Source organism: Vombatus ursinus, unplaced genomic scaffold, assembly GCF_900497805.2.
Source record: "Vombatus ursinus unplaced genomic scaffold, bare-nosed wombat genome assembly UNPS02014403.1, whole genome shotgun sequence".
Lineage (NCBI taxonomy): Eukaryota > Metazoa > Chordata > Mammalia > Diprotodontia > Vombatidae > Vombatus > Vombatus ursinus.
In genome coordinates this window covers 170,318-197,190 of record NW_020954181.1, presented here as the reverse complement: position 1 = coordinate 197,190, position 26,873 = coordinate 170,318, and the positions used below count along the sequence as shown (strand labels likewise).

The 26,873-nt window shown below is 36.5% G+C and overlaps 1 protein-coding gene and 1 pseudogene across 7 annotated transcripts in view; one reads left to right on the top strand and one right to left on the bottom strand.

Moving 5' to 3' along the window:
* The window catches only part of YAF2 (YY1 associated factor 2), a 79,446-nt gene extending 54,450 nt beyond the window's left edge, over positions 1-24,996 (top strand). For 3 of the 7 annotated variants that reach the window (XM_027861047.1, XM_027861046.1, XM_027861045.1), the window contains 2 exons: positions 23,241-23,393; positions 24,097-24,996. In XM_027861047.1, coding sequence (XP_027716848.1) covers positions 23,241-23,393; positions 24,097-24,334 — 391 coding nt within the window. In that variant the 3' untranslated portion in view covers positions 24,335-24,996. The remainder of the gene's footprint in view (positions 1-23,240; positions 23,394-24,096) is intronic. The other 4 variants (XM_027861044.1, XM_027861043.1, XM_027861048.1 and 1 more) reach the window with 4 other exon arrangements.
* Positions 6,216-6,784, bottom strand: LOC114042366 (annotated as a pseudogene).
* Positions 24,997-26,873: the final 1,877 nt, after the last annotated feature.

Below are 26,873 nucleotides of genomic sequence, written 5' to 3'. Positions count from 1 at the left end.
TGCCGATTACTTTCTAGGCCACCAGACTGCCACCACCATCATCCTAGTCCTCTAGGTTTGCAACCTAGCTGTCATCCTTGACTTCTCATCTTTCCCCCCATCCCCTAGATGTTTCTGCCTTTATAACATCCCCTTTCCTCCTCTAACACTACTGTCACCCTGGTGCAGACCCTCATTACCTCATGCCAGAACTATTGCAATAGCCTTCTGGTTAGTTTCCCCCAAATCTCTCCCCATGCCAGGCCATTCCTACAAGTACAAGTCTGACAATGTTACCCCCTATTCAATAAAACCCAGCAGTGGCTATTAAATTCCTTCATAACCTAGTCTTTTTCTACACTTCCTGTCTTCTACTTTTCTTCCCTTCTATGTACCGCATGATCCAGATCCAGTGATTCCTTGTTCCTCACAAACTATACTCCATTTCCCAGTTCTGGACATTTTCACTGACTCTCTTATACTTGAAACTCTACTGATTTCCCATCTCCTGACTTCATGGACTTCCTTCAGTTCGCTGCTAAAATCCCACCTTGTACCTAAAGCTTTTTCCTGCCTACTTAACATTAGTGTTTTCTTCTGTTGATTGTATTCTGTTTATTCTGTACTTATCTTCTTTGTACATAGTTGTCTACGTGTTGTTTCCCTCATTAGTGAGCTCCTTGAGACTTGTTTTTTGCCTTTCTTATATTCCCCAGCATTTAGCATATTGCTTAAATAAATCTGTGCTAATTGGTTAACTGAAGCAATCCTTTGATATTTTAGCATGATACTGATCAATTCATTTATAAATTGATATTCAATAAATATATAGATAAATATGAATAATGTAAAAATTAATTTACACAATAGTATTGTCTTTTTTTATGTATTAGTATGGCCTGTGAATTATTTCTCCTCTTATTAGACTCCCTTTATTTCTAGAAAGGTTTTTTTTTTGATGGGGGTTAGTTACAGTCATATTATTCCCATTTGCATTTTGGTAGATAGGCTCCCAGATATTTGGTCTAATGTAGTTATTTTCAGTTTAAATTCTTTTTCTCTTCCTTCTGGGTTTTTGTCGTTAATATATAAAGAGGTTAATGATTTTTATGGGTTTATAATCTACTGAAGTTATTGTTTTAGTTTTGTTAAATCTCTAGCATTTTAAAAAAGTAAAACATAATTTGCAAAAATTGATCATTTTCTTTTCTGTGTATGCATTTTCTTTCAGTTTCTTTATCTTATTTTCTAATAGGTAGCATTTCTAGAACTATATCAAACAATGGTGATGACATTGGACATCCTTGCTTCTCAATCCTAAACTAATTGCAGAGACCTTTAGCATTTCTTGATTATAGGTCATCTTATTTCTTGTTTTTAGAAAGATACTATTTACTGTATTAAGGAAAAGTCCATTTATTCCAATTTTTCTTTTTTCTTGGGAATTGGGGTTAAGTGCCTTGCCCAGACTCACATAGCTAGTAAATGTTATGTATCTGGATTTGAACTTGGGTCCTCCTAACTCCAGGGATGGCACTCTATCCACTGCACCACCAAGCTGCCCCCCCAATTTTTTTTTAGAAGAAATGAATGGGTGTTTTGTCATTTTTCTGCATCTGTTAATATAATCATGATTTTTATTGGTTTTGTTTTCAATAAATGAGTAGAAAAGTTTAATTTGTGCCAAGCCCTATGTTAAATACAGTCCCTTTTCTCAGGGAGCTCACATTGTAATTGACGTTATAATCATATAGCAGAGTGCAACTGCAGGCATATGGCAGGTCCGTGAGTACTTAGAGTACATTTATATATCAGGTGGTACTGTCTAGGAACCTTGAAAGGGTGTAGTGTCAGGGTAGATGATAGGCCATTTTATAGGAAGAATTATAGTTGTTGACTCCTAGCTAATTTAAGCAGTGTGAGTGATAATGGTGACCAAGAATCCTTGATCTTACTGGAATAGGCCTCTAGCATTTCTCCATTGTGGAAAATGTTACCTTTTGTTTGAAAATCAAGGCTATTTACCATAAGAGAACTATCTATTTATTCTTGTGATTTTTTTTTACATAAATAAGTGTTGTATTTTGTCAATAAATTTTTTGCACCTATTAATAAAATCATGGGCTTTTAAAATTGTTTTTCATATCGTGTTTATAGTTTTCCTAATATTGAACTAACATTGCATTCTTAATTAAATCTAATGGTTATTCTGTATAATCTTTTTATATGTTGCTCTAGTCTCTTTGCTAATATTTTGTTCATTGTACATTGATATTCCTTAGATTTAGTGTTCTGTAGTTTTCTTTTTCTGCTTTATATCATATAAGAAATTTGTTTGGATTCCTTTTCCTTCTTTTTTTTTTTCTCCAAATAGTTTATATATGTATTATTAGAATTTATTGTTCCTTGAATGTTTGATGGACTTTACTTATAAATCTACTGGGAAATTTTTTCTTTTGTAGTACCTTTAAAGTATCATTTTATTTATCTGTAAAGATTCATTTCAATTTCAGTTATCAGGTTTTTTTGGCTTATAATTAAACAAAGTAGTTTCTAATAAAAATTTTCCTTTATTTTCACCTCATTATGAATACTTTTTCATTTTGGATGTAGACAATTTGGTTTTCTTTAAAAAAATCAAATTGGCTAATATCTGTTGTGAGGGACTGTCTGATGTTGTCAACTACCAGGTGGGCACTGTGGCAAGATTGGGGTAAGGTCTGGGTATTTGGAAGTCGAGGCAGGGGCTGTGGTAGGCGGGGTCGTGGTGTACTGGGATGGGCTGGGTACGGAGAAGCCCTGAGGCAGTGGGCAGTGCTATGTGAGATAAGCTGGGTGCAAGGAAGTAGCCGGAGCTTGTGCTCCTGAGGCAAGGGGCGGTGCCACATGGGAGCAGGACGGCAGAGGCCGAGTTCCCTTTGCTTAGTCCCCTCCCTATATGCAACGTCAACCCCAGACGCCTCCTTCCTGTGACCTTCCTGACTTCCTGGGTCCCTTTGTGTAGCACTGACCCCAGACGCCTCCTTCCTGTGTCCTTCCTGACTTCCTAGGTCACGTACTCTGTCTATGCACTAATCCCAGACGCCTCATTCCTGTATCCGGTCCTAGCCTTCTGCGTCACTCCCTCTCCCTTGGTGTGCTAAACTCAGACAGCCCCTTCCGGTATCTGACCCTACAATCATTGGCTAGTAAGTGGGCTGGGGAGGGGGGGCTAAGTAGGTACTTAAGGAACAGGAGCGTGGTCAGATCGCGCTCTCTCTTAGCTCCTGCTCTGTTGCTCTGGCCTTCCTGCTTGGCCTTGCTGTGATGGCCTCTGAATAAAGCTTGGGTGTTGGCAGCCTCCTGATGGCTCGTCTCTATGTGTTTATCCTGTTGAGGACCGAAGACTGATGAGTGAGTATGACTCTGGCAGCCTGCTCCTTATAGGAGGAGTGTTTGGCGCGGCCGGCATAAGGTCGGCGCGGCCGGTACAATCTGTTTTATTAGTTTTGTTTTTCAGCATCTGGTTTTATTTCTCATTTTAACTTTAATTTGGGTTAGCTATTGTTTGATTTTCAAAATTCCTATTTTTGTGTATAGTTGGAATTTTTCTGACTTAATGCTTTTTATTCTTAGTAGCAAGCCCAATTAATTGATATGGTTTTTCTCGCTTTTGTTGATGAAAGTATTTAAAGTTATACATTTAACTCTCTAAGAACTGCTTTGACTGTTGGTGTACAGTCAAAAAGTTTTGATATTTGCTTTCTTATTGTTGTCATTTTAAAAAAATGTAATTATCCATTATTTGTATCATTGGTTCTTTGACCTACTAATCCTTTAGGACTAAATTGTTTAGTGTCCATTTAAGTTCACACCTTTTTTTTCCAAAGGCTTTCTGTTGATTATAATTTCTATTTCATTGACATTAGCAAAAGATTTGTTAATATTTTTGCTTTTTTTCCATTTGTTTATGAGTTGTCTATTTTTTTTTTGATTGGTTCTGGTTTTGAATGTGATGCTTTAATTTAATTCTCTTAGACCTATTTCCCTCTAGATCATTTTTTCATAGTAGATACCTTACATTTTCTCTTTTTTCCAACTTTTGACTTTGTTGTAATATTTCTTGTCTTATAGAGTTATTGAGTTCTCTTTGTTCTGTTATGTTTTTCAAGGATTCTACTTCTTAGGTACGTTTTATTCTGAGTTATCGTTCCTTTTTTTCCTCCTCTAGATGTCTTATTTTAATTGTTTTCATTTTTTACATTCTTCTTCATTTCTTCCATTTACCCTTGTATTCTTTGCCCTTATTGTTTTGTTTACTTATATTTCCAGCTTCTGTGCATAAATTGGAATTTTGTACTAGTGCCTCTGTTCCTTCTCATCTGCCACTCTTAGATGGGTTGGGTAGGTTCCATTTGGCCTTCTCCCCTCTGTAGTCTGAATGCTGTTTTCCCTGCTATTCTGGTACTAAGCCCTACCCTCTTTGTTAATTGTCAGTTTCTGTTTCAGTCTCCCAGTGGTCTGTTTTTGCTATAGATCTTCTATCTCCTCCTTGTACGGTCCTCCATCAGGACTTAGTTCCCTTCCAGTACGTAAGGGTGCTGGTTCTGTTCCCAGTGTAACTATGGTGAATTTGAGATATTCCTCTGGTCATGGAAAATGAGTAAATTGAGAAATTGGGAAGTTAGAGTAATTGAGGGAATTTCCATGTTCCTTAGTCATGTGAACCTGCCATTGAGGAAGAAAGGATAGTGTCTTGGAGATCTCTAGACAACTGCTTTCAGGATCTTGATTGGGTGATAAATATAGATTGAATGAATCACAAAAAAAAAAAAGAGAAGTTACTGAGTATTGGTGGTAGAGGGAGAATCTGGAAATGGCAGTGATAGTCCTGTGCCGTGACCAATGAGTCAGAGGTTATGATTTGAAGTGCAACCCAGTGCTCCCACCTTACCTCTGTCTCTTAATAAGCCCTACCTTTAAAGTTCAGCTCAGGTTTCTCTAGAAAGCTTTTCCTTATTCTTCATTCCCCTTCCCACTTTCACCCTTCCTCCTACCCCTAACTACCATTCATTAGTCCTAACTACCATTCATTAGTATTTTCTCTTCAAATTATCTTGGATTTTTTTCTCTTTAGTATATAAAATGTAATTTCTTCTATGGCAGGGAATTTTTTTTTTTTGGCTTTGTAGCCACAGGTGTGGATAACAGGTACTTGAAGTGAAATAAATTGTAATAAATTTCAAAGTGTCTTTAGAGATTATGTAATTTGACACCTTCATTTTACATGTTACAAAACTGAAGTATAGTAGTTTAGTGACATTCCATCAGCTGCCCTGCTTGGCTTGATTCCACACAGCAACACGCCCTCTTCCCACTATAGGTTGATCCTCCTTACCAGGAAGTATGACTCAGGTTTTGATACTGTGCACTTTCTCAACTCACCTTAAGTTTCCTCTTCCCTATGGGGGAGGGTTAGAGGGCAGAACACTAAACTTCTCCCCAAGCCTTCCTTTATAAATGACTTACAACCTTCCTAGTGACTCCATTTTTTATCAGCTGCTCTAATTGACTTTGACTCCATGGAACAATATCTCCTTCCCCATCCGCCTCCCAGGTAGCCTCTGAATTTTCCCTTCCTCCTGTTCAGTGTCTTTTTGTGTCTTGTCTTCCCCCATTAGATAATAAACCCCTTGAAGGCAGGGACTGTTTCTTTTTCTTATTTGTATTCCTGGATATTAGCTCAATGCTTGGCATGTAATAGATCTTTAATAAATGTTTGTTGAGGCAGCTAGGTGGCAGAGCAGTGCTGGGCCTTGAGTCTGTAGGACTCATCTTCCTGAATTGAAATGTGGCTTCAGACACTTAATAGATGTTTGACCCTGGGCAAGTCACTTAATCCTGGTTTGCCTCTGTTTAAGTTATCTGTGAAATAAACTGGAGAATGAAATGGCAAACCACTCCAGTATCTTTGCAAGAAAACCCTAAATGGGGCTGTGAAGGCGCAGACACAACTGAAAAACGACTGAAAAAATGTTTAGTGAATTGTCCAAAGCTAATTAGTGAAAAGACCTAGTGCTGGAACTCTGTTCTACTGATTTTGTTGAGGTTTAGGGGTGCGGGGACCCCAAATTCACAACACACGGGTCCTTTCAGCCAAAGACAAGGTTTATTAGAATATCCGTCTTATTGGGCAGACTCTTTTTTTTTGTTGTTGTTGTTGTCCACAAATCTTTAATGTAACAAGGAGGAAGGGAGTTAGTTTTTGTAGCCTTGGCTGGCATGGCGGCCCCTGGCATGCTCGAACTTTCGGCCCTTGGATAGGACATATGGTTTGGTGTGGCTGTGGGGAGTGCCTGGTGCCTTCCCAAAATGCCTGTATACCTCTTGGCTCTTCCGGGGACCAGACAACAAGACAGTGCCCCCGGCCCTTAGGTGAGCTCATGGCCAGCTGGGCAAAGGTAAGGATCTTGCCACCAGCCTTGAGAATGCGATTCCCGGCATTGCTAGTAACATGAAGGGCACACACCTTCAGCTTGGGGACATCCTGGATCCTCACATCATCATTCACGATCCCAACAACCACAGCTGTCTTGTTCTCCCAGCCGGGCAGCTTCATTTTTCTGATCATTCGGGACAGGGACAGAGGGGGCTGGTTGGTCCGCCTCATGAACAGCCTTTTCAGGACAACCTTGTTGAAAGTTGAATTGGTTCTGCAGGCCAGGAACCGGTAGAGCTTCACCAGCAGCTGCAGGTAGATGTCCTGGCTCTTGGGCTCCTTGCGCCGGACTTTCAGGTCCTTGTTATGGAGGATCTCGACTCCCATGCTGGTGCCCTACTGAACACCAGCCCAACCAGGAAAGCTGGGCAGACTCTTAAGGAGTCTGAATGTTAGTGAGCTATTAGCCAGATTCTAAGAATCTAAGAATCTAAGCACCTTAATGGAGACAAGATGAACTTTATATACAGAAAGACAGTGGCTAAGTAGTTTGGGGTGACTGGAGGAGGAGTCTAAGGAGATCTGGATGGGAGTGGCCAGTAAGCTGGGGTGAACAGAACTCCTGGGACCTGGACCAAGTGGCCAAGGGAGAATGTAGCATAGTTAGAGTTAAGTTTGGGAAATGACTGGGAGCCACAGGGAGGTAAGACAATGGAGGGCCAGGCTAGGTTAAGGGTAACAGAGATTGAGTGTAGCCATAATGAAAGGCCACTTGATGGGATTATAGCCTCAGGGGGGAGTCAGAGATTTGACCAGATGTGAAAGTCCAGGGTTTTTCCTTTTTGGGGTCTAGATCCCATCGTCATCAATTATTATTATTATTATTATTATTATTATTATACATGGCAGAAAAGGGATAAGTATTCAACTCATTTATATTTTCTCTACCTAAGAAAATTATCTTCTGATTGTAAAGGTCATAACAAAAATAACTGGGAATTGATATACAACATAAGAGAGGAGGTGGTTAAAAAAAAAAGGTAGAAAAAAATTGACCATGCTACCTCAGAGGTTTGATAAATATCTGATTGAGTTAACACAACCAGGCTCACATGAACTGTGTCCTGGATTCTGAAAGAGCTACCAGATGACATTGCTAAATTGTGTCAGTGATTTTTGATAAATCATTGAGGATTAGTGAGCCACTACACAGGAATGGAGGTGGACAAATATATTGATTATCTAAAAAAGAAAAGAGGTCTATCCTTTACCGACTATTATCTATGAAGTTAGTTTAACTTAAACTTGTGGCAGAATTGTATGGCAGATTATTAAAGGAGATGTCTAGTCAGGTAGCAAAAATAAGGAATGACTGATGGATAGTTTGTGTACTGCATTGGTAATCCTGCAATGTCAAGAAAATGCTAGCAGCAACTGGGATACATCTCTAATGAACGTTTGTTAGTGACTGTATGAAATTGGCTGGTTGTGAAGGAAGCCCAGATTTTAAAAATTAAATTCTTAGAGTTGCAGAGTCTGGGTGAAGTATGTAGAAGAGGCTTTCAAATTCTGCTGCATGGAAAAGGAATGTGTTGCTGCTATGCATCTGTCCCTCATGGCAGATTTTACTTCTGTTCTGGTGATGAGGTCTAGAGGTGGTCCTGCCCGAAAGAATTCAACCTAAGTGTTCTTTCAGCCAAAGACAAGATTTATTATTAAAGATCTGCCGTATTACTCAGACTCTTGAGGAATCTGAGAGTAGATTCTAAGAATCAGAGCAGTGGCTAAATTTTAAGAATCTAAGCATCTTAATGGAGACAAGATGGACCTTATATACAAAAAGACTGTGGGAGGGATCTAAGAGTGGCCAAGTAGTTTGGGGTGACTGGAGGAGGGGTCTAAGGAAGATCTGAATGGGAGTGGCCAGTAAACTGGAGTGAACAGAACTCCTGGGACCTGGACGATGGAGCCTACCTAGGATTAAATGTGGGAAATGGCCTGGGGCCTTAGGGAGGTAAGACAATGGAGGGGAGAGTAGGTGTAGCCACAAGGAAAGGCCAGTTGATGGGATTATAGCCTCAGGCGAAAGCCAGAGATTTGACTGTGTGGGAAAGTCCAAGGTTTTTCCTTTCTGGGGTCCAGATCCCAACCCCATCACTGAGACCTGCTGATCTCCCTTGTTTGGCTCCCTAACGTTAGAGGAAGGTAAGTAAAAATCCTCAGGCAGTATGTAATAAACAACTTGAAGGAAATTAACATTTCATAGATATTTATTGTGAATCTGTGGTATACAAAACATTATTGTAGACTTGATTCCAAGATCATACAGTGATTTTGATGCATTTTAAAAATATAGAGATATTTTGGTTTTTAAATTTTGATTCAAATTAAATTATTTGAACTAATGATAACATAACTTGATACTCTTATCAAGTACCTAGTTTTTACTTTTTTAAATTCAATTTTATTTTCTTTTCAGTCCCAAATTTTTGCCTTCCTTCCACTTGAGGCATGAAGAGGCATGAAAAACAAAACTTGGTACAAATATGTATAATCATGCAAAACAAATCTCCAAATTAGCCACACTCCCTGCGCCCCAGCCCCAAAAAGAAAAAAAGAGTAGAAAATACGCTTCATTTTGTACTCTTGAGTCCATCTGCTCTCTATCTGGAAGTGGTATGTTTCATTAGGTAACCATGTGATTAGTCATTGTGTTGATCAGAATTACTAAATCTTTCAGAGTTGATTATCTTTATAATATTGTTGTTATTGTATAAATTATTCCTTTGATTCTGCTCACCTCACATTGCATCAACTCATTCAAGCCTTTCCAGGTTTTTTCTGAAACCATCCTCTTTATCATTTCTTATAGCAATAATATTCTATAACATTCATATACCATAACTTGTTCAGTCATTCCCAGTGGACATCCTCTAAGTTTCTAATTCTTTACAACCATAAAAAGAGCTGCTATACATATTTTGTACACATGAGGCTTTATCCTCTTTCTTTGATCTCTTTAGGGTATGGACCTGAAGCACCTAGGTGGTGTAGTAGATGAGAACTCTGGACCTGGAGACAGGAGGATCTAAGTTCAAATCCAGGCTCAGATATTTACTAGCTGTGTTACCTTGGGCAAGTCACTTAACCTCTAATCGCCTCAGTTTCTTCAACTCTAAAATGGGGATAATAATAGCACCTAGTTTGATAGGTTTTTGTGAGGACTAAGTAAAATAATATTTATATATGCTTAGTATGGTGCCTGGCACATATTAGGTCCTATATAAATGCTCTCTTCCTCCTTTTTCCTCCCTCCTTCCACCTGAGACCTAGTAGCAGTATTGCTGGGTATTCACAGTTTAATAGCTTTGGGGGCATAGTTTTAAATTGTTTTTCAGAATGATTGGACCAGTTCACAGATCAGGCAGAACTTTATTAGTGTATATGTTTTACCATAGCCCTTCCAGCATTTGTCATTTTCCCTTTTTGTCAGCTTTGTTAATCTGACAGGTGTGACCACAAACTCTAAAATTTCTCTAATAACAGCCTCCTATCCTTCAGTTTCTACTGACTTCCCAGAATTTAGAACAGTGCTTAGCAGTTAGTAGGCATTTAATAAATGTTAATTGCCTGACTTACCCCTCCTAAGCCTATGTTCATCCCTACTGTGACATTCACTCATCTCTTTTGTTTTCCTAGTCCATCACCCCGATGTGGCCACACTTTCTTTTCAGTCTTGACCATATGGTTGGCCAGTTCAGTTTCCTTTGAATCCCTTTGCCTTTTGTCCTGTGCTAGACCTACTTCATCAAACCTTATTTGCCAGTGTTGTGTCATGGACTTGGCTGGACTTGGAGTCAGAAAGACTTGGGATCAGCTTCTGACACTTACTAGCTGAGGTTAGACTCTGGGCAAGTCATTTAACTTCTCAGTGCCTAAGTTTCCTCTTCTGTAAAATAAGGAGGTTGGATCTAGTGATCTTTAAAGTTCCTTCAAGCTCTAAAGCTATAATCCTTTCTATGATCCATACTTGTTACCCCTACCAACTGCTTTCTCTGTTTCTATTCAAGTGATATTGAAAGCTCCCAGAGAATGTTATGCAACTGTATAAATTGAGTTCACTACAGATTTATTATTTAGATTCAATTAGGCCCTCACTAGGTCACAGCAATCCTTTCAGTTTTCCCTGTTATCAAACTTTTGATAGGTTATTCCAAACCTCATTTTTTCTGTACCCCCTTCTCCCTGTCTCCATCCTCCTATAGGTGAGCACTTTGCATCCTATTTTACTAGGAAAAGAGAGAACATTTTTTAGGTTAAGTCTTTTGGAAATTTCTTGGATTATTATATAGCTGAGAATAGCTAAATCATTCAGTTGATCATTTTACAATATTTTTTTTATTGTGTACAGTATTCTGGTTCCTCTCACTTCACTTTGTATCAGTTCATCTAAGTCTTCTCAAGTTTTTCTGAAAGCATCTTGCTTATCATTTCTTATGTTCAGTCTTTTTTCAGGCATAGCCCCATTTGGGGTTTTCTTGGCAAAAATATTGTTGTGGGTTGTCATTTCCTGCTCCAGCTCATTTTACAGATGAGGAAACTGAGGCGGTTAGGGTTAGGGTTTAAGTGACTTGGCAGGGTCACACAACTAGCAATTGTCCGAGACTGGATTTGAACTCAGGAAGATGAGTCTTCCTGACTTCAGGCCTAGCACTGTATCCACTTTGCCCCTAGCTCTCCTTCATTTCTTCGAGCACAATAGTATTCCATCACAATCATATACTACAACTTGTTCAACCATTGTCCGATTGATGGATATTCCATCTATTACCAATTCTTTGTCATCACAAAAAGAGCCCCTACAAATAGGTCCTTTTCCTTTTTTTTTTTCTTAATCTCTTTGGGATACAAACCTATTAGTGCTATTACCAGGTCAAAGAGTATGCACAGTTTTGGGCATAGTTCCAAATTGCCCTCCAGAGTGGTTGGATCAGTTCACAATTCCACCAGCTGTGTATTACTGTCCCAGTTATTCCACATCCTCTCCAACAGTCATCATTTTCCTTTTCTGTCATATTAGCCAATCTGTTAAGTGTGAGATACCACTTCATACAACAACTTCATAGCTGTTTTTTTTTAAAAAATTATTTATTAACTTATTTTTAGTTTTCAGCATTCACTTCCATAAGATTTTGAGTTTTAGATTTTCTTCCCCTCCTTTTCTTCCCCCTAAGACAGCGTGCAATTTGATGTAAGTTCTACTTGTACATTCATATTAAATATATTCAGAGTTGTTTTAATTTTTACTTCTCTAATCAGTATTGATTTATAACTTTTTCATATGACTATATTTTTGATTTCTTCTGAAAACTACCTATTGATGTCCTTTGACAACTTATCGATTGGGAAATGACTGCTATTCTTACAGATTTGACCCAATTCTCCATATATTTGAGAAATGACGTCTTTATCAGAGAGACCGCCTGTAAACTTTCCCTCCCAGTTTTTCACTTTCCTTCTAATCTGGCTACATTGTTTTGTTTAATTTAATCAAAATGATCCTTTTTACTTCCTGTAATTCTATTTCTTGTTTTGTCATAAATTCTTCCTTTATTCATAGATCTCACAGATAAGTTATTCCTTGCTCCTCTATTTTGCTTATGGTAATCACCCTTTATGTCTAAATTATGTACCCATTTTGACCTTATATTAATATATGATGTGAGATGTTGGTCTATACCTGTGTTGGTGTATACCTGGTTTCTGCTTTACTTTCCCAGCAGTTTTTGTCAAATAGTGAGTTATTGTCCCAAAAGCTTGGATCTTTGCATTTATCAAACATTAGATTACTGTGGTAATTTACTACTATGTATTGTGTACCTACTCTGTTCCACTGATCTACCACTCTATTTCCTAACTAGTACCAGGATGTTTTGTAATACAGTTTGAGATCTGGTACTGCTGGGCCATCTTCCTTCACATTTTTTTTCCCCTGTAGATTCCCTTAATATTCTTGAACTTTTCTCCTTCTGGATGAATTTTGTTATTCTTTTTTCTTGCTCCTTTAATTTTTTGAAAGTTTCATTATTATAGCATTGAGGAAGTAAATTAATTTAGGTAGAATTTTCATTGGCTCAGCTTACCCATGAGCAATCAATATTTCTCCAATTGTTTAGATCTGACTTTGTGTGAAAAATGTTTTGTAATTGTGTTCCTGTAGTTCCTGAGTTTATCTTGGCAGATAGACTCTCAGGTATTTTATGTTGTCTAGAGTTATTTTAAATGAAATTTCTTTATCTCTTGTTGCTGAACTTCGAAATGCTGATGATTTATGTGGTTTTATTTTGTAGCCTGCAACTTTGCTAAAGTTGTTAATTATTTCAAATAGTTTTTTAGCTGATTCTCTAGGATTTTCTAAGTATCATAATATTATCTGCAAAGAGTGCTAGTTTTGTTTCCTCACTGCCTATTCTAATTCTTTTAATTTCTTTTTCTTCTCTTACTGCTATAGCTAGCATTTCTAGCATAATGTTGAATAATAGTGGCAATAATATGTATCTTTGCTTCACCCTGATCTTATTAGCAAGGTTTCAGATAATGCTTGCAGATAGATACTAAAGCTCCATTTATTCCTGTGCTTTCTAGTGCTTTTATTAGGAATGAGTGTTGTATTTTGTCAAAAGCTTTTTTTTTCATCTAATGAAATAATCATATGATTTTAGTTGGTTTTGTTATTGATATGGTCAATTATGCTAATAGTTTTCCTAATATTGAACCAGCACTGCATTCCTGATATAAAATCTCACCTGGTCATAGTGTGTGATCTTTGTGTTATGCTGTTGTAATCTCCTTTCTAGTATTTGATAATTTTTGCATCAATATTTTTAGGGAAATGCTTCTATGATTTTCTTTCTGTTTCTTCTCTTCCTGGTTTAGGTAATAGCACCATATTTTAATCATAAAAGGAATTTGGTAGGACTCATTCTTTGCCTATTTTTTCCAAATAGTTTTTATAGTATTGGAATTAATTGTAATTTAAATGTTTGGTAACATTCACTTGTGAATCCTTTTGGTCCTGGGGATTTATTCTTAGGGAGCTCATTGATGGCTTTTTCAATTTCTTTTTCCAAGAGAGGGTTATTTAAGTATTCTATTTTCTGTTCTCTTAATCTGGGTAATTTATATTTTTGTAAATATTCATCCATTTAACTTAGATTGTCAGTTATTGGCATATAATTGGGCAAAATACCTCAATAATTAATTTCCTCCTCATTGGTGATGAATTCACCCTTTTCATTTTTTATGCTGGTAATTTAATTTTCCCCTTTCTTTTTTAAAATCAAATTAACCAATGGTTTATCTACTTTATTGATTTTATATTTCTTTTAAGAACAAAAGCCAACCCATGAGAAATTCATGGACTTGAATTGTGTATCATAGCCATTACTTTAGATTTGGAAAATGATTATGCTTTCTTGCCTTTAAACAAATGTATGATCTTATGACTCATTTCAGTCTATCAATAAGTATGTGTTAAGTACTTACTATACCAGGTACTGGGCATACAAATAAAGGCAAAAACATGGTCTGTGTCCTCAGGGAGCTCCCAATCCAATGAGAGAGGTAACATGTAAATAATTAGAAACAGAATACATACTAAATGGCTAGAAAGTTATATAAGAAAGGAAGATAAATCCCTTGGTAGACTGGGAAAGGCCTCTCGAAGAAGTTAGGATTTAAGCTGAGTCTTAAAGGAGTTTGGATAACAAAGATACAGAGGTGAAGAAGCATTAAATGTCAATTTTCCCCCTGTAGGATTATACTTAGTTTTCTTGAGTTCTTGGTTATATTCTTGGTTGTAAAGCTAGTATTACAACTAGTAAAGCTAGTATTACAGCTAGTATTTGTCTTCTGGAATATCGTATTTCAAGTCCTCAGCTCTTTTGGCTGCTAAATCTTGTATGATCTTGACTGTGGCTCTACAGTATTTGAATTCTTTCTGACTGCAGTATTTTCCTTTTTTTTTCCCCTCTGCTATAATAGGTTTTTGTGCCTTTTCCTGTAATGTAATTTACCCTTGTCTGTCTCCTTTCCTTTTCTCTCAGTACATTTTCTTAGTCAGATAAGTTAATCCACTTACTTGGATCCATTTTACCCACTTGATTAGATTTTTTTTTTATCATTACATCAAAATCAATTTATACCCACCCCCTTTACATACACCCCTTTTACATGGTGTAATAACAATACAGTTCTCAAGAGTTACAAGTGTCATCTTCCCTTGTAGGGATGTAAAAAGTTTGCCCTTATTAACAACATATTTTATCTTTCTGTCCCATTTACCTTTTTATGTCTCTCTTGAGTCTTGTGTTTGAAGATCAAATTTTCTGTTGAACTCTGGTCTTTTTATCAGGAAGGTTTGGAATTCCCCTATTTTGTTGAATATCCATCTCCTCCCCTGAAAGATCGTGCTCATTTTCGCTGGGTAGTTGATCCTTGGTTGTAATCCAAGCTTCTTTGCCTTATGAAATACCATATTCCATGCCCTATAGTCTTTTAATGTAGTGGGGGCAAGGTCCTGCGTAACCCTGACTGTGGTTCCATGATATTTAAATTGTTTCTTTCTGGCTGCCTGCAATATTTTCTCTTTGACTTTGTAATTTTGGAATTTGGCTACTATATTCCTTGGCATTTTCAATTTGGGATCTCTTTCAGGAGGTGATTGGTGGATTCTTTCTGTGGCTATTTTACCCTCTGGTTCTAGGACCTCAGGACAGTTTTCCTTGATGATTTCCTGAAAGATACTGTCCAGGCTCTTTTTTTCATCATGATTTTCAGGTAGACCAATAATTTTTAAATTGTCTCTCCTGGATCAATTTTCCAGGTCAGTTGTTTTGCAATGAGGTATTTTATGTTTTCATCTATTTTTTCATTCTTTTGTTTTTGTTTGACTGATTCTTGCCGTCTCATAGAGTCATTAGCTTCCATTTGCCCAATTCTAATTTTTAACAAATTGTTTTCTTCTATTAGATTTTGTACCTCCTTCCCCATTTGGCCAATTGTATTTTTTAGGGACTTATTTTCTTCAGTGTACTTTTTTTCCAGTTAGCCAATTGTATTTTTTATTGGGGTTAAGTGACTTGCCCAGGGTCACACAGCTAAGTGTTTTATCTGTGGCTGGATTTGAAGTCAGGTCCTCCTGATTGCAGGGCCAGTGCTCTATTCACTCCATCACCTAGCTGCCCCCAATTGTATTTTTTAAGGACTTGTTTTCTGCAGTTAAATTTTGTCCTTCCTTTTCCAAGCTATTGACTCTCTCTTGCATATCTCTCATTTCTTTTCCCATTTTTTCTTCTACCTCTCTCATTTGACTTTTAAAATCCATCTTGAGCTCTTCTAAGAAGAGTTTCCAGATGTGGGTTTATTGACAATGTTGTCCTCTTTAGAAATTTTGCCTTGATCTTCACTCTTTCCATAATAAAATCTATCATACATTTCTTTTTGCTCATGTTGTTTGCTTATTTCCTGGCCCTTAAAGAGATTGAACTCTCCTGCTGGGGAGCAGAGGGCACTGACCCAAGCTTCTTGTGTTGGGAGCCTAGGGCCTGGTCACTGGCTTTGTGTGCTGGGGCCTCCAATGCTGGCAGTTGGAGGCTGTAGGGTTCTGGCAGCTTGCCTGGTGTTGGGCTGGAATCAGCAACACTGGAACTTGAGGGGTAGGATTGGGTAGTGTGGCTCCTGGAGATTTCCTGCTCACCTGGGCCTTTCCTTCCTTCAGCTTTCTACAGCTCCTTTCAGATGGATGTTGCAGGATGTTTATCCTCCTGGGGCCCCTTGGAGTGTTGCTTTCCTTAGTTTTGCTGAGGCACTGGGAGAGCTGGTTTCCACTGGTCCCCCCTCCCTCACTGAGGCACTCAAGGGTCCAGGTGTTGCTGTTTGCCTGCTCCACCACCTGGGTTTCAGGATCTCCTCCTGGTATGCTGAAGTGGGGCTTTCTGCCAGCTTGCTGGGATGTCTCCCATTCTGTACTGCTCCCTTCCCCTAGGGTAAGAAGGGCCTTTCCTGTTAATCCCTCAAGCTACCTGGCCTACTGGACCGCTGCACCCCATCTTTCTTCTTGTTCAGCTGTTCCAGGGTTTTTCCTGGGTTGATATTTTATGTGTTTTCAGAGGTTAATAAGGGCGAGTGAGAGCAACTTACTTTTTACTCTGCCATCTTGGCTTCTGACTGCAGTATTTTCTCCTTGACTTGGGAGCTCTGGAATTTGTCTATAATATTCCTGGGAGTTTTCATTTTGGAATCTCTTTCTGGATGACAAGTGGATTCTTTCAATTTCTACTTTGACCACTGGCTCTAAGATATCTGGGCAGTTTTTGTTTATAATTTCTTGAAATATGATGTCTGAGAAAAGATTCTGGAAAGATGGTAGAGTAGGTCAGAAAATTCTAAGCTCCCCATATTTCCTCCACAAACAAGACAAAATAGCACTTCAGGGCGAATGTGGTGCAGTAAAAATAAACAACAGTTGGGCTAGAACTGTGGTCCTCTTGGGACAGCTGGAGATCTGAAGAAAAGTCCCAGGACTGAGGTTTGGTCCCTGTGATGTGAAAACATCTCCAAGCTAGTTTCATTGAATCAGCAAGTGGTGAGCTAGCTGGGTTGGGAGGTAGCCTTGGCCCCAGCCACCAGAATTTTCAGTGTGGGGCATGTGAGTGGGGAAGATTGAGGGAACCTCTGCTGATAAGGGACACCAGGCCCAACTGTGCTAACAAGACAGGGCCCTGGGTAAGAAGGAACTAATGCCCAGTGAGTGCAGAAGCAGTGGGGTGGGGATGCTGCTGGCTGTGGGCACTTATAGGAGGACAGACTTATTGGTTTTCATTCCAGGCCAGAGGGGAGAACTGAAGGAGGATCTGAGGCCAGAGGCACCATCCTCCATACCCCAGGACCAGAAGTGATTACAATAAGCTCCTACAGGTTAAAAAACAGAAAACAAAAAACAAGCAGGCAGAGAAGAAAGAACCCATAGAAAATTACTGTGGGAATAGAGAAGACTGGGCTTGTCTTCAAAGGAGGATACTGAAGGAAAAAAAGCCTCTCCTACCTCAAAGAGTAATGCCAAATGGTTACCTGCACAAAAAGAATTCAGAGAAGAACTTAAAAAAGACTTTAAAAATCAAATGAAGAGTGATTGAGGAAAAATTTTTTTAAAAAAAGAACAAGGTAAACAGGAAGATTATGAAAAGAAAGTCAATCAACTGGAAAAGGAGATCCAGAATCTTAAGGAAAAAAGCAAATCATTGAAAGTTAGAATTGGGCAAGGGGAAGGCAGTGAAGTTATAAGAGACCAAGAAATAATAAAATATAAAGAATGAAAAAATAGGAGAGAATGTGAAACATCTCATAATGATCTGGAGAACAGATCAAGAAGATAAAACATAAGAATAATTGGACTGCCTGAAAGCTACAATCAAAAAAAAAAAGAATCTTGATATAATAATACAAGAAATAATTAAAGAAAATTTTCCTGAAGCATAAGAACAAGCGGGGGAGACAGAAATAGAAAAAATCCAACAATCACAACCTGAAAGAGATTCTATGAGGAAAACCTACAGGAATATCATAGTCAAATTCTGAAACTCCCAGTTCAAAGAGAAAACATGATGAGCAACAATAAAAAAAATTAAAATATGGTAGAGCCACAATTACAATCACACAAGACCTAGCACCAGTGACATTACAAGACCACAGGTCTTGGAACACTATATATCAAAGAGCAGAAGAACTGGGGTTGTAGCTAAAAATATCATACCCAGCAAAGTTAAGCATGATCCTGAATGGAAAAAAAAAAAAAATGGACATTGAATGAATAGCCAGACTTTCAGGATTTTGTTGCCAAAAACAAAAAACCTGAACTTAATAGAAAATTTGATATACAAGATCCAAGAGAAATATAAGGTACACGTCAAAGACTAATTACAAAGGACTCAATCAGGATGGACCATTTACTTTTTATATGAGGAAATATAAATATGTATGTCTAAGATTATAATCAGTAATTGGGTAGTTCAAAAGAAAGATTGGGGTAGACCTGAGTATGATGTGATCCTGAAAAGTAAAACCGTTTAGCAAAAGGTAAAACTGACATAGAGGACTTAGATGGGGGAAGAGGGCTGGTAGTTCTGGAACTCTACACTCATTGGGAATGGGTAAAAGAGGGAACAATACATATATATCTAGAAGAGCATAAAAGTTGTCTAAATTTTGAAAGAAATAAAAGACTAAGAGCATACTGGGGCAGGGGAGAGGATAAGGGAGAGATTTTTAGAGGGAAGCCTACTCACATTAGATTTGTGTGAAAAAGAGAATGTATACATTTGGAAGGGAATCAAAGTCTTCTGAATTTATAAAGAAATAAGAGAGTGAGGGAATAGGATAAAGAGGGGGTATGGAAAGGTGTCTAGATTAACGGGAATGGGATAAAAAGGGAATAACATATATTTAGAAGGCTATAAAAGTCTTCTAAATTCAGATAGAAATGAGGACAAGAGAGGGATCTTTGGAGGGGAGTAGGTTAAGTAATGGGATGGCAAGGTAGCAGGCAGAAGTAAAGTAGAGGAGTCAGGAGGGACAGGAAAAAAGAGATACAAAAAATAAAAATCAGGAGTAGAATTTATTATGAAAAAAAACGGGTAGTAATTGTGATCTCAGACAAAGTTAAAGCTAAAATAGATTTAATCAAGAGAAAAATGTCAGCCACATTAATCAATATTGTTTTAGACTATTTAAAATAACTAGACAATATAAAATTGGAATATTACTGTGGTGTAGAAAATGATGAATTGGTGGACTTAGAAAAATATGGAAGGACTTGGACTTATGAAATATGTTTAACCACCCTCAGAGAAACAGAGGATAAACAAATATAGTACAGTCTTACATAGATGCAAATGAATATATATGTCTATATATGATTATGATTACAGATATCTAAATATATGTATGTGTATGTATATATTTGTGTATGTGTATGTATATGTATATATATGTGTACATGTGCACATGCACGTGCATATGTATGTGTGTGTGTATGTGTGTATCCATGCTTAATTGTAGCCTTATTGGAGATAAGGAGGAGAAAGGGGGAAGAAAAAGAACATAGTAAAAAGTGCACAGCAGAGAACAAAAGAAAACTCACAAGGAATCGAAGATGGACAGCTCTGAACACAGTGTGTAGTATTATATAGGCTTGTGTCTCTGTCCTCCAAAAACCCTCACTTGATCCATCCACTCCACTAGTTATTGTCCTTTATCTCTCCTCTCTTTTGTAACTAAACACCTTGAGAAAGCTGTCTACAACAGGTGTTTCCACTTTTTCCTTTCACTCTCTTAACTTTCTACATTCTCGCTACTGATTCAATGAAAACTGCTCTCTCCAACGTTACTAATGATATCTTAATTGCCAGATCTCAAAATTGTCTTTTCTCAATCCTCATCCTTCTCTGCATCCTTTGACACTATGGATCACCCTTTTTTTCCTTGATACTTTTTTCTCTCTATGTTTTTTTGATATTGCTCTCTCCTGGTTCTCCTGCCTATATGAACTCTCCTCCTCAGATCTCCTTTCATAGATCTTCATGTAAGTCATGTTCACTAACCATGATTTTCTCACAGAATATCTCTGTCCCAAATCCTCATCTCATTTCTTTCTATTCTGTTTCATTTGGTGATCTCATCAGCTCTTATAGATTTATTTTTATCCAACTCTAACCCCTCTGCTGACCTCTAGTCTCCCATCTCCAAGTGTCTAATATTAGACATCTCAAACTGTATTTCCTTTAAACATCCCAAACTGAACTTTTCTCCCAAATCTTCTTCTCCTCCTTTCCTATTACTTGCAAGAGTGCTACCATCCTCTTAGTCCCCCAAGGTTACAACCTAAGTGTCATCCTTGACCCCTCACTCTCTCATCCCTTTCCCCCATTATCTAATCTGTTGCCAAGGCCTGTCGATTTTTTTTTTTTACCTTCTTAAACTCTTTCATATATATCACCTTCTGACACTGCCACTACCCTGGGGTAGGCCCTCATTGTCTTACTCCTGAACTATTTCAGTAGGCTGATGATTGGTCTCTTTGCCACAAATGTTTCTCCCACACATCGGTTCATCTTCCACTCACCTATCAAAGTGATCTTCCTAAAGCAAAGGTCTGACAATTTTGCTGACCCCTGACCCTACCTCATGCTCTTCCCCCTATGTACACACCTTTGTTGGATCCCTATTGCCTTCAGGATCAAATAAAAAATCTTGTCTTTGGTATTGAAAGCCCTTTTTAACTTATACCTCCTCCCCTAGTACCTTTCCGGTCTTATACTTTACACTCCCCTACACACTTTGCACTTCAGTCACACTAGCCCTCTTGATGATGGTCACACACAATATTCCATCTTCTACTTCTCTGGGCATTTTCACTGCCTGTTCCTCATGCCTGGAATGTTCTGCCTCCTCATCTCTGCATCCTGGCTTCTCTGGCTTCCTTCAATTCCCAGCTAAAATCTCACCTTTTGTGGGAAGCCTTTCTAATTCCTTTTCATTCTAGTGCTTTCTCTCTATTATTTCCTGTTTGTCCTACATTTAGTGTGTTTGTATATAGTTGTTTGTATGTTGTTGCCTTTATTAGCCTGAGCTTGTTGAAAGCAAGGGCTTGTGTTTTACCATTCTTTGTATCCTCAGCACTTAGTACAATGCCTTGCACTTAGTAGGTGCTTAATAAATGCTTATTACTATATGTTCTTCCACTGATATTCTTGACCAGGTATATAATGTGTTTTTACTACTTTTTTCATGTTATTACATTGAATGCCTTTGCTTTGAACTAGTTATGTACTTTCAGTGTTCATTTGACTGTTATGTACTTTGGTTGTAAAGATACACACATTCGTGGTTATAGATCCAAAGAGTACTTTGAACCTGGGTTAGCTTTATTTGTGAGACCCACTCGGTAAATGGGGAGAAGGGAACAGGTACTGTAAACCTAGGGGGGTCGCTACCATCAGTCCTCTTCTCAAATCTTCGTTGTCTTCCTATTGCCTCCTATGCACAATAGATTCTTTAAAATTTTTATTGTATTATCCCTTGGAATCTTTTCAGTTAAATATTAAAAATTCTACTTGTGCCTAGCCCTATACAGACCTCTGCAGTATTAAAAAGGACCAAGTCATAATCCTTGCCTAAAATCTACTTAGAAAAACATATACTAATAGTGAAAAAAATCAGCATGAACTAGTGGGGAAAGTGCTAGACTGAGAAACAAGTGACTTAAGTTTGAATACTTGCTTTAAATCTTAGTTTTATCTACCTAGGTTTCTTGCATCTGGCCCCCTTTCTCCACATACATTGTGGAGAAACCCCAGATTAATTGCATCCCTTATTATCTCTCACTTGAAATGTTCCAATAGCCTCCTAATTGATCTGTCTCTCCCATTCTCAAACCCAACCTCCACATTTCACAAATCATCTTCCCAAGTCAAAGATCTGGCCATATTCCTTCCCTTGATCAAAAATCTTTAATGGCTCCTTACTGCCTTTATGATAAAATATAAAATCTATTGCTTGACATTTAAAGCCTTTCATAATCTGGTTCCTACTTGCCTTCCAGCTTTATAATAATAATGTATACATAGTGCCTATGAAAGTGTCTTTCATATAATAATTACACTGAAATGTTTGTTAAATAAAATGTTTATGACATTGAATTAAATTTGATACTCAGTGAGACCTTGGGCAAGTCATTTACCTTCTTGGAGGCTCAGTTTCTTTATCTGCAAAATGGGGATAATATTTTACCTTTGTTAAACCATAAAGCTCTATTATGTTATTGTGAAGAAAGCCAGTATGATATTGAAAATCAGTACAGTGAATGCAAAGGCTGAGAAACCTTTCACTGTGTTTCTTATTATTTAGACCCTTACTATATAATGATGTATAATTTTGGTCACTACTTTTTTTTTTAAGTTTTCAAAGTGAGTTTTATTAATGCTTTTTGTCTTCAGCTTTTTAAATTGAACATCCCTTGTTACAAAAGGTTCATGTACACTCAAAAGGATGACAAAAAAATTAAGAAAAAAAATTGAGCTCCAGAGTAGATCAGTGAAATGATAAAAAAAAAAAATAAGTCAATTATAAGGAAAAATTAGAGGAACTAGAATTGTTGACTTCATGCTAAAAAGGATAGCTTTTCCCCTACTTTAGGGGAAAGGTTCTGAGGTTATTCTCTTTGCCTGCTTTACAAGGGAAAAATAGGTTTTCAAATAAAGATGGATAGATTTTGGTTAGAAATAAGACATTTTGACTCGCAGAATAATTAAAGAAGCCTGTCTCTATATGTGTTCAGGAAAAGAACAGTGTTCTGCTTTCAATACTTTAGATGTATCAGGTACTTAGTAAATATCTGAATTTATCAAAATCTGCTTGTAAGCATAGATTATATAATACCAGCACACAGTAATCCATACTTATGCTTTAATGATTTGTATTCATTATATATGTTGTACATACCATAAACATTTGGTTTGATGGCTTGCTTTATTTTACATATTAATAAATCTTATAATTAAGTTGATTCCTATTGCTCTGAATGCTTTAACTATATTATATCATAAATTGGCCTAGTTTTCCCAAATGTTAACAGAAAAAGCAAAGTAATTTATTTTCTCTTTAAATTTTACAATCCAGCTTTCACTTGTAAATAATCTGGAAGTCATAGTTTGTACTTCTTTTACATAATATTCTATAAGAACATTTTCTTGAAATACAATAAAATTATTTTTTAAAATGTACACAGGAAACCTCGACCTGTCTCCCAGTTGGTTGCACAGCAAGTTACCCAGCAATTTGTGCCCCCCCCACAATCAAAGAAAGAGAAAAAAGATAAATTAGAAAAGGAAAAAAGTGAAAAAGAAACAACTAGCAAAAAGAACAGTCATAAGAAAACCAGGTAAATCTGAAACGTATTTTGTAGCATTTGGAAAATCTGTACATTTTTCTTTTTTTTTTTTTTTGAAGATTTAATATGTATTCAATTATGTGCATAAAAATAACTTTAAAGTTTTGACTGGTTTCACAAGGTCCTAGAAATTAAATCATAAAAATTAAAAATGGAACTCTTCACATATGTAACTTAATAGGATGTGAATTAGCCATTTGTTTTTTTTTTTTTTTTAATGACTGACTACTCTTAGCCTATATATCAGCACACTCTTTGGAATAAGCATTCTAGACTGTTCCAACCATAATTTTTAGTCATCAGTTACATAAAACTTCAGTGAAAAACTGGTATTGATAATGAGACATATTATTGCTGAATTCTCTACAATATTTTGGCAGAAATTGTACATTAGCACATATTTATAACATTGGTTCAGACCATATCCTTTTACGTAATTGTTGTGCCACTATGTTAAATGTTTCACATTTGATTTCGATAAGACTTTATGGTTGGAACCATTCTGTTGTGGCTCTATTGCTGAATAGTAAACATTGCCATATTTTTTAATAATCAGTGTAGTGGTGGCATGCTTCTTATACTAGATACCTTGCTTTTTACACAGATGTATTTTTCATGTAAATTTTGCACATAAATTTCACAGAAATTGTGTTAGAGGGGAAAACTAGTTTTAAATGTTATAAATTTCATTTAGGCCACGATTGAAAAATGTGGATCGGAGTAGCGCTCAGCATTTGGAAGTGACCGTTGGAGATCTGACAGTCATTATTACAGACTTTAAGGAGAAAACTAAGTCATCACCTGCATCTAGTGCTGCTTCTGCAGATCATCATAGTCAGAGTGGTTCTAGCTCTGATAATACAGAGAGAGGAATGTCCAGGTCATCTTCACCCAGAGGAGAAGCCTCATCATTAAATGGAGAGTCTCATTAAAGTTTACTTTTTTCCAATTTCTTTAGTCACTTCTCTGTAAAATACAAATATTTTGGCCAACACATGCCACATTTTCATGACAAACATTTATGCTCAGCCTACAACATGTTTTACATAAAATATAAGTGCATTAGGATTAATAATTTTGTTGCAATCTACACTAAAGACCACATTTCCAGAATTAACATTTTGATATCCAAAGTTAAAAGTGCCATGAAAATGTGGTAGAGCATTCATTATGCAGTGTTATTGGTAATCTTTTTCACTTTTAGTGAATTCCAACACTTAAAACTTGATTTCACTACTATTGGCATGTACTGAATTAAAATTTTTATAACATAGTTCAAACTGCCTAGATATGTATTATTTGAGAATTATAAAAGAGGTGTGTGTGTGTGTGTATGTATGTATGTGTGTGTGTGTACATATATACATACAAGTCAGATCAATTTAATCCAACTATTAGAGTGACTAGATTTTCATAATAGTTATTTTTTTTAAGTACACCTGCTGGTACCTGGTGTGGTTAAGTAGGAAAATTGTTATTAAAGGATCGTCTATGAAATTTGGTCAATGTTATATGACACGTTACTAGATTACTGTTACTGGTTTTATCAGGTTTTCTTTTATCAACTTTTTTAAACATTCATTTATTATATTTACTAGCAAAATACTAAACATTTTAAAGTATCAGTTGTTTAGCTTTATAATTCAGATACCAGTACTATTATCATTATATACTGGCATTTTACATACTATATAAAATTTTCCATTTCAAATGATTGTATGCATTTGTCACAAAAAAAGGCAACAGAAAAATTTCCATTTAAGAGGTTATATTCATTCCTGAAAGAAATTTAAGTGTATAATAATTTTATCATTCTTTCCTTGCCCCAGACTTTTTTAGTGCTATCCACATGTATAAATATAATTACTACAGAAATATGGAGTGGTACACAGAAGTGGAGAATAATTATTTATCCTATTTCTTCTTAAGTCATCTTTTGTCATTTTAATTGGCCCTTTATTAAATATTTTTAAACAATTCCTATGAAAAACATGCAATTCGCTATTTTCAGGCATAATTATCATTTATGCACACATATTTATGCACATACTAATAAAGAAAAAAATATTTACAGTTACCCATCATTATGTGAAATTACCAACAAAATATTTTTATGACTGTACTTTTTTCATTTTTGTTTACAGCCAATGTATATTTGATGCACAAAAAAAAATCCAATCTATAAACCACATAATGGATCTTAAATTCTCATAATATCACCTAATTCTTCTTCCGTTAAGTACATGTTTGTTTGTTGTCTTCTCCCATTAGATTGTGAGCTTCTTAAAGACAGGGACTATCTTTTGCCTTTTTTTTTTTTTTTTTTTTTTTGGTATCTCCAACACTTAGCACAGTGCCCGGCACATAGTATGTGCTTAATAAATGTTTATTGCCCGATATTCTTATGTATAAGGAATTAATATAAACATAGACTGGACATTTATCAGTGAGCATAGCTATATAATATTACATAAAAAGACATCTTCATGATAACTTAAATTGTAGACTTTGACAGTTTTAACATTTAGGGTTTTGGGGGGGGTTGTAAATGTAATTTTCTATTTAATTGTAGCACTTATAGCCATAGTAGTACTGCCCATTTTGTTAGATGCTAGTTGTGAAATAGTTTCATAAAAAGAAAGCCAGATGTGATATCTAAACACTTAAGTACTTTATTTTTTGGTTGGACTTACGTAAAAAATTAAAACTTATAAAATGTAGTTTTGGGGATGGTGATTTTGGTAGGATACTTCTAATGAAAGACCAGTTTACTGGTTATTTTAACTTTTTTTGAACTACCAGAGTAAGACATCTTCATTTCCTATTACTCAAATACTTTTAAAGGTTGATTTTTTTTGAGATCCTGAATATTTGCATATGCTAATAGATTCTTCCAATCTTTTTTGGTGACACTATGTTCTACAGACTGTCCACTAATTACAGTTTTCTGGCAGAAGAAAAATAAAAAGTCCTGGCAGAGCTTTAAATGGATTGCAAAAGAGAGAATAGTCTGGCAAACATACAAAATACAGTAAGCAAAAAAATTGGCTTACATGATGTTTCTTTGCTTACAAAAAGGTAAAACTCTATAAGAACAGCTTATCAAGCTTAGAAAATGTATTTCCTATATTATCCAGATAAAGCTAGAGTAGAGCTTAGAGCTCATCTTATCTGAACCCCTTATTTTATAGATGGAAAACTGAGGCCTGAGTAGTTATGACTAGCAGAATATAGAATAAATGACAGAGTTAACATTTGGATCCAAATCCTATCGACTCCAAATCTAGTATTTTTGCCACTACGTTATACTTGATGAAGTATGAAGGGCAAATTTTATCTTACTTTTTACAGGCAAAAAAACTGAGGCTCAGAAGTACTTTGCAAAAGTCACACAATTTAAGTGGCAGTGTCAAGTCTCAAATCCTTTGATTCTAAAACTAGTGTTTTTAATATTACAGAGAAGTATTTTCT